This window comes from Triturus cristatus, chromosome 10, assembly GCF_964204655.1.
Source record: "Triturus cristatus chromosome 10, aTriCri1.1, whole genome shotgun sequence".
Lineage (NCBI taxonomy): Eukaryota > Metazoa > Chordata > Amphibia > Caudata > Salamandridae > Triturus > Triturus cristatus.
In genome coordinates this window covers 681841208-681850351 of record NC_140593.1, presented here as the reverse complement: position 1 = coordinate 681850351, position 9144 = coordinate 681841208, and the positions used below count along the sequence as shown (strand labels likewise).

The window sequence follows — 9144 nt, the reverse complement described above, 5'->3', positions numbered from 1 at the left end:
AGAGCTGAGGATTTGTCAAATGGATCAAATATGTGATCATGTACTCCTTTTTGGAAAATAAGCCCTTTCAAAGACAACAAATGACACCGATAGAGTTTATGGCCTGCATTTTAATAGATAGGAAATCATTGTGATGTAAGCGTTCTCTGCTGTGGTGTGTTGGCAGGGTAGGACTGGCCTATCGGGGAATTTGGAAGGGCAACGAGGCCTGGCAATACAGGTTAGTGTGTGGGCTGTTTTTTTCGCTGTTTGTGGCCTGGTTATGGTGTGGTGGGCTGGTTTTTAACGTTTATTTCCATCAAATTACCACAAACATTATTTATGTACTCTAAAGTCCATATGTAATGTAACTGATTCTATGGTAAAGTACTCTGACACCTTCGGGTAAAGTTTGCACATATACAAGTACATTAAAAAAACTCCCTGGGAGGCTCTCCTCTTCGTCCTCCTCCCTGCTGTGCACTGTATTATGATTTACTGATCCTTGCGTACATTTCCGTCACTCTGTCTGCCCCCTTCATATACCAAGCATTTCCAATGCAATAGGTCTCACATTTGTGAAAGAGTGAGCTATTGGCATTGCAAATGATGATGCTTTCTATTCATGAGTTGGTTTTCAAAACAGATAAATAAATGGCGTTGTCGTTTACAATGACATTAGCTTAAACTCTCGCAAATGCGAGACCCATTACATTGCAAATACAAGCACCTGCAATGAAATAGGTCTCACATTTGCGAGAGTTTAAGCCATTAGCATTGTAAATGACAATTTTTTTTGTATATGTTTTAAAAACCAAAATATAAATAAAATGCATTGCCATTTCAATGCCAATAGCTCAAACTTTCCTAAAAGCAAGCCCAGTTAAATTGCAAATGCTTGTTTTAATGAAGTGGTTACTGAAAAAGAGGGTAAAAGCATTAAATAATTGTATACATAGAGATTTATATAGAGCAAATTTGGGTGGAAATCAAAGGAACACTTTACAAAGGTGGTGCACAAGGGACGAGTACAAAGGAGAGGAATAAAGGTTGCATGCAGGTAGGATAACCAGAATGACCAGCTGAAGTTCATCATCCAGAGGGTTGCACATAGATGATGTGTTACTGGAAGAGGATGGTTGTTGGGACAGGAATATTCCCTATATGATGTACAGTTGTGTCCACTGCTCTGTGTGCCAAAACTGCATGCCTCTGATGCTGATTTTCATATATCTGCTCATGCCACACACTAATCCATTGTGCTTGCATTGTATGGATAGGTTCTGGGCCTACTACTGAACCAGGAGGGGATCTCCTAGTGCACTCTCACACAGAGAGGGGACTTCTGTCCCTGGCACAGGTTTCATTTATGGACTGCGGTGGTGGCAGAACACCCTGGTAGCAAATTCTAATGACAGGCTACCTATGAGACATGGATGCAAACATTACAGGCCCATTCATCTAAAGATCTGCTGCTCATGATCAAACCAGATTCCTGAACTCAACATCCTTTGTGTTGGACATTTTGCATGAGTGCCAATCATGAGAGGGTGCGGAGAACAATTTATAATAGGCACTGGAAGTAGGTATCCGGGGGGGGGGTGCTACAGCACCTCCAAACAACCATGCTGGAGTTCCGAAGGTGAAAGAGCATTAAATATGACTTTTAAATTTAGTTTTTATCTTGTCACATTTGCTGTGCATTCAAAGACAGAGGGCAAATGTCGTTCTAGTCTTCTGACAAATTGCTGATTATTCTTTTAACATGGAGACTGGTGTTTACTTTTATTTCTCTTTCTGCAAAGTGTGAGGATTTTGCAGAGGGAACTAGGTGAAAGTCTTGCTGGTATCAAAGGAAAGGCTGGAGGATGGCATGTTCTTCTAACACACATAAATTAAATACCTATAAATGAACTATACAAATATTTCAAAATAAATAAACAGGAAAGCACAAATGAACATTGATGGTGGAACCCCCAGTCAGAAAATTGTTCGAGCACCACTACAAGTGATACAGGCCTGTGGGATCATTTGGAAGACCGCTGCCTGGACCAGAGTACAAGATAGAGAAGAGGTTGCTTTCTCCAGACAGCATGTGTGTATTGCTGGCATCTCCTAGAGGAGCACCAAATGTCATGGAGAAGAAAGAGAAGATAAGCTTTTAATACACATGCCAGGCCTCTTCCTGATACATTGGGCTCTAAATAATTTTAACTGCTGTTGCTATTAGGCAGGGGTGGGGGCGAAGGATGAGCCCTGCAGTATCTGTTGTTAAGGAAAGAACTCTTTTAAAGAGGCACACATTCTTGGCTCTTTTCCTGAACTCTGTGAGGAGAAATTGTAAATGCTGGGTGCAGCCTGCTCTTACTTCTTTGTATTTCTGAGTTGGGCAATCCACTTGGAGACTGTCATGCTGGGCAGAGCATCCTTTCAGAGAGAGGCCAAGTCTGGATGGTGATCTGGCCAACACGCATGAAAGGGGATCCAACACAATCTATTTCCAAGGAAGCAGGCCTGAAATACCCATCCTTCCTCTGCAAAATGAGTTCCAAGATGGGACCTCGAGAGCTATTTTCATTAATTGTTGTTGTGTCTCAGCAAAGTCCTCAGCAGCTATTATGCAGCCAAGGGTTGGTATCACACTGACAGTCAACTCCCCAGAGACGAAGGAACATCGCCTGGAGTCTGATCTGAAGGAGGAATAACTGGACTTTCCTGGGTGCCAAGATATTTATCCTCGGAGCGAAGGAAGGAAGCACCAACCCTAAAGGAGGAGAGGATCGTGGAAGAAACTGTTGTAATTAACCATGGAGTAGGGTCCACCCAACAGAGAATAAATGAGCAAGTGTGCCGAAAGATTCAAGGTACTGCCATCCCTGGAGCAGTCTGCCCCTGTAGTAGATCCAGCTAAAGCCGGGATTACTGGCAGCTGCTAGCCCATGTGTCTTAATTGGGCAGTGTGACCACAACACTGCCTACTGTGTTCTTGGGCCGGAGCCACTACTGAAGGCTAGGTGAGCTGAGAGGTGCCCAGTGGGCCCCCCATGAAGAATCGAAGTTGTCGACTCGAGCCACTGTGTGCTGAAGATATCGCCTGGCTTTCGCTGTGCTGAAGAATCGCCATCTGTGAGTGGCTGCTGCTTTCAAAAAGAAGCACCAAGAACCCACTATCACAGTGAGCTATGCCGTGGTTTAAATACCCACCTTATTGCGAATTTGTGACGTTACAACGCGATCAAAATGATCGCGGAACGTTACATCACAGTTTTTACAACGCAAGTCGTTACAACGACTTAGTAATAGTATGATTTACTATTACAACTCCAGTCTACGTACAGTGGGGAAGGTGTTGGAATAGTAAATCATACTATTCCTAAGGTTAGATCGCCATCCAGCGCAAGTCGTCGTAACAACTTGCGTTGTATTACCCGTGATGTAAAGTCATTGCGATGCAATGCCCGTGTGGTAATGGATGTTTCCCCCTTACTGCAAGAGTGAGCTGTGATCCCGGGCCCGCTGCCTGGAAGAGGGTCTTGATAGAACCCTTCACTCCTGCCAGGACCTATCAAGCAATATGCAATTTGAGTGCAAATATAAACCTGGAAGGGAAGGGACAAGCTGCAATTGGAGACCTGCCTCAAACTCTGAACCTGGAAGGGTGGACCCAATAAAATGAAGGACCTATGAGAGACAGTGGAGGCCTAAACTGCCGTGGACTCTAGAGCACACAAACTCACATCTGTGAACGAGGTACTTGTGCATTATTGAGTGTGTAGTGGAAGTCTAGGTTTTCTGTGTGATAAAGTGCTTGTCTTTTCTTCAAAGAGAAGCGCTGTGTTGGTCATTGATCTTACTGCATTGCAGGGGGGACGGAGGAGTGGTATTGATTCTTGAAAATGAGTAACCCTCCAACAAACCTCCTTGAGAATCTTGTGACTACATGTCTCGCTACCACTGAGAGTCAAATGAGGAATGTTGTACTTGGCCCAGTTTACAGAGCCATAGTAAGGCAGGCCCCAGGGCAGAAGCGCAACAGGCCTCCACCACAACGGTTTTGGCCCAGTACTCTCTATCGGCACCTTGATCTCCTGAATGGGATCTGACAATGGTCTTCAGTTTCCTGATGAAGAGCAGGGCGAGTGCCAGTTCTGACTAGGGATGAAGTTCCAGACCCTAGGAGCAACAGAGAGTTTGTAAACTTCTAAGTGAACTTTACTTCTAACAATTCGTTGGTTAGATGACGTAAGCAGCCACCTTAACATCTGAAAGATTTCAGTGAAGATTACTCTTATACATCTTTCTAGGCATGCTAAATCAGTCAGACAGAAATACGATTAAAATGATGTGTTAAAAAGAATCCCAGGATAATTTTGCTTACAAACATTTGGTGTGATACAAACATCTGTTGAGTAATTCCATTGACACTTTTTGTGTATTTTTCCTAGACTTCATCAAAAGAGTTAATTGAGCCCCATCTTTGTGAATCCTGCAAATAGTAAGCAGTGAAAAAATATATGTCTGTAACCTGTAAACAAAGATTTTCAAAGGATAAATTAAATATAGCGTAAAGAAAGTTACCCATAAGTTGATAAATGTTTTTTTCTGTACACCAATGCACATTGTCTGCTTTCTTCGACCTACCATAACATTGCCTTGGAATCAGGGAATCTGAAATGTGCTCACTGCTCAGCTGAAAGTTCTCATTCTTATTGGTTGGTTCAGCGAAGAGATCCCTAAAAATGTGCCTGCTGAAAGCGTGTGTGAGCAGTCATTTCACTTCATACAGTGCTTCAGTTAAACCCATTTTGAAGGACAGAACAAGCCAACCTATTTCCAAATATAGGAACTACAGAGTGAAAGACTTTCATTGCCACCGCTGTGTTTAAGCACTTGTATGTAGAACCAGTGGACGTTCCATATCCTGCTTTAGAAGGTTGTTCCCTTGAAAGCCTTCTTTGTCTACACCTTCACTCCCTCCAGATTGGGAGTGTTAGCAATGCGATTGGCTGCCATGTCCTCCGTTTTCTTCTCAGACCTGAAAGCGGAACGCAGGAGAACACACTCTAAAAAGGTACTACAAATGAGAGCCTTCACACTTTAAAAAATGACGTAAACTTTTTTGTCTTGACAATTTCTGACTCCCCCTCCCAAAAAGTTAAATGAACTCAAGGTTCCTTCTAGTACATGTTTAGCCATCGTTTTGTTCATGCACACACTGCCGTTGATAACAAGCATTGGCGAAGCAGTTAAAAATAATATGAACGGTTTGCCATGATTCCACTTAGAATTAATGAGCACACAATAATGCAGAGGTAGCAGCAAATCAATACTGAGATTAGAACAAGTAACATAATAAGGGGCACTCTTCAAGCTGCCACACAGCTGCTGTCATTTGCAAACCAGCAGCTCTGAGAACATTCCAGAGGCTTCCTTCTTGCAGTCGGTTAGCAATCTCTATGGCGCGAATAATTGGTCGGTACCTCTCTAATGTAACCGAGCTCTCGTTTGTTGTCCTAAGCGTACATTTCCAACTGAAATCTCACATCCTGCCCTCAGTGCCCATCCGAGGAGATTGGCTCCCTAATTGGGGTCCTTCTTCGTGCAACTCCTCGGTGTCGCAGGCCGAGGCAGCTTGAAAAATCTCTGCTCGAATTTTAATAATCGCAGGTCCTTTCAGCCTAGTCCATTGATCAGGGGGAAACTGTCCAGTAGAAAGACTCAGACGGTAGTTACATTTTGCAAATAGACGCGGTCACAAAGGCCTCCAGGTTACCTATTGAAGAAAGGAAAAAAACACAGTAGCAAATCATTATTTTACAATTCTGGGCATAATATTTCTGGAAAGAGATTCTTAGATATTATGGCAACTTCCTACTTCCTCATAGGAAGTGATGAGAATGAGTCACACAGAGTCTTCCTCCGAATTATCGAGTGTTCCTTTATTCCTTTGAGAAAACTATTATCTCATTGGTTCCTTCGGCTCAAAATGTCTGCTCCCGCCTTCGTTTCAGGCCGACCACCCTGGCAGCCATTAGGAATGCTGTTCCGGTGAGGACTTCAGCGATGAAGGAGACCCAGGCTAGGGCTAGTGACCACCCAAAGCGTATGTCGATGCCTTCAAGAATCTGCTTCCCCGAGATGCAGACGACCTCCCGGAACACAGCTGCAGAATAGGCGATGTAGACACTTATTCCAGTAACAGTCACCAGAGCTAAGGACAAATAGGAGAAGCGTCACTAAACAAAATGTCATAGTTGAAGCATATAAACATTCAGCCTTACAAGCCCGAATACATGTCTCCAATAAACCAGTAACTGGAAACAATTGTCCCTATAAATCTGTTTTCATCCACTATAATACTACAGTGCAAAGATCAAACTCCATGTTTTTACCATAGTTCAGCACTATTACTGTGAGAAAATACTGCTTAACATCTCACAGATTACAGAGAAAAATGATAATACCCAATTGGCCTATTCAATGTAATTTTATCTCACTGCACATATTTAACCCCTTGTGTCATGGTTCTAGTTCAATAATTTTATTTATGCCAGTTGATCACAATGAACCCTAAGTTCATAAACCATATATGCAGCTGTGCTGAGAGTAATGTGATCTTCATTGCCATGTTGAGGAAGGAGAGGAGGCATCACGAGACACTCGAGGCCTTGTCTCTCATGAGTCATCGTCTCCGTCTACACTAAAGAATGGTAATAAAGCCATAACAATACCTCTTGGAAAATACACAATATCTACAAATAAAATATCGAAAATACATGTATGTTGATCTACTATTAGAGCATAGGAAGTTCAAATTCATTACATGGGAATGCCTTGCAAAGAACTAAAATCAAAGATTTAAGTGTTCTGGAGGGTAATTGCAGCCCTTTAATATTTTATAGACCCCTGCATCCACTGGCTAGCCAAGGAGGCGCTTTCAAGAGCTAAAAAAGTGCTCAATGTGTACTCTATACACATCTAATTTAATCGATACAAGGAAGCATATAATACCATGGCTTCTGGAGACCTCTTATTTCCACCCTCATTTATTATTGTCAAACGACTATATCACGTACTCGTAATTTTCATTACTCTCAGTCATATTATCTCTCATTCCTCTCCCTTCCCAATTCAGTGACACTGTACCACTGAGGCTGGAGCTTGCTTCTATCTTCTTTTCTGATTCTTGCTTTTCCCAACCAACAAAGGTGACCAAGATGTAGGCTGGAACTCAGACCAATATCCAAGCATTATCCAGCACTAACCTAGCATTGGATTCAGTGGTCAGGAGGGTGCATAAAGACATGAAGGAGAATGACTATAAGTAATTATGATTACAGTATGTTAATAAGGGATTACCAACACATTCCTCACCCGAGCCTTTCTAATGAGTTATGACAACGCAGGCATGATTTTGAGCTGCAAGTGCAAGTCGCCACAGAGACACTTGTACTGATACACCCTCTAAATATTACTAAACATGATTCACATGCGGACAGATTTCAATGCACCCTCTACATAAGAAGAGCATCAGTCATCCACACACGGATGACACATTGAGCTAAATCTTTTACTGACGCTTGCAAAGCTGCATTGCAAATATGAGAGGGACACCGTGTACCTCTGTCCATGATGGACTATATCACTGATGAAGCACCATGAATATAACTGGGCAAAACAAACCAACGAATGTGACAATGGAAAATTGGGCATGATTCATAATTAAGAGAAAGAGAGCAGCTTTCCTGGCATGCCCTGATTCCCCAAGATATTAAAATAAATGTCAGAAATGCAACCTCCTAAATCAGCAGCCCATGTAACATGGCGCTATCATTTCGATATCTGAGCAATTATATCCCTGTTCCTCTATTGAGTTAGGACCAGGAAAAAGATGCAATAATGAATTGCTGATCACTATTGATAGGGAAAATGACCTCCTGATAAACCGAGGGTTTAGGAGACTAGTGAGAATGTCTGTAAGAACAGACAGAAAGGATTTCCTACAAATTCCCCAGTATGCTTTTCTGTGTACAGTGTTGGAAACATCAGTTCAATAGTTTAAATGGAGCCAAAGAAATGTGCATAGAGCATCCTTAGAACCAGAGAGTAGATCCATAAACTCAACATGGGCTTTATTGTGGGCCAGATCAGAGAAGCCTGAAAAGAAGATGGCAATTAACACCTACACACCTTTCAAACTTCACCATGGGGCCCTAAAAGACTTACTTATAGCCTACTAAAGGCCACAAGTGTAATGAGAGAAGCCATCCAGGAAAATCTTCAGGGCTAAACTGAACTGCATGACAAGGAAAGAACTCCTTACTCCTACCCCAGGAACGAAACATTCTTCAATATTTTCCATAGGTGATTAGGGTAGAGCATTTACTGAATTTCGGTACGTCATTAGTTAATTCTCAGTAACCACCTAACCACCTTTTTTATTGCAAATCCATCTTCTCAACATCTGGGCCAATATCTACATTACCATTGGAGTGTGATCATGCCAATGACCAATTTGTAGAGTATAGAGGGCTTGAAAATCCTCAATATTGGTGCTGAGACATAATGATTGATCATTTGAAGAAGGGAGGACTTAATTGGATCTGTCTAACTCTATATTTCTTGAACGTCTCCTCTGAGCCACTGCAAGATTCCTAAGATGTTTTGCAACCACTAAATCCAATTGCCAAATTAGGATATTAAGAGATCTGGCCAATTACCAGGTTAGGATATGGTAGGGGGCCTAATGTCCTCTGGTAGAGACTGAATGGAGGAGTCCCCACTACACATTATCTCAAAGTTGTGTTTCTATTGGAATCAACTGAAGAAAACAAAAGTGTTTGGTAGAATGCTTGAGTTAACCTCAGTTACTGGTAATTACAAATTACAAAGCCTTAAAATCAGCTAAGAGGGATTGCGCTGTGTGCCTCATAAATGTTGCTATTAAGCACTGAGGCTGCAGGGTCATTAATGGCTCCCACCTTAGTGGACTAGACAGAATCTTGACCAATTTTGACTCCAAAGAATCAACTTGTGCTGTCTCAAGCAATACATTCTTCATCTCAAACAGAGTGTCCAGCATTTATTAATAAAATGAGAGGTCTTAAAACTTTAAAAGATAGAATTAAAATATATATTGTTTTAATTGTAAAAAAATAAACATAA

At 42.0% G+C, this 9144-nt stretch overlaps 1 protein-coding gene across 1 annotated transcript in view; it reads right to left on the bottom strand.

Moving 5' to 3' along the window:
• Nucleotides 1-964: 964 nt before the first annotated feature.
• TMEM114 (transmembrane protein 114) overlaps nucleotides 965-9144 on the bottom strand; it is a 797325-nt gene continuing 789145 nt past the window's right edge. The window contains exon 4 of the mRNA XM_085628184.1: nucleotides 965-6190. Within this exon, the coding sequence (XP_085484310.1) occupies nucleotides 5961-6190 (230 nt within the window). The 3' untranslated portion in view covers nucleotides 965-5960. The remainder of the gene's footprint in view (nucleotides 6191-9144) is intronic.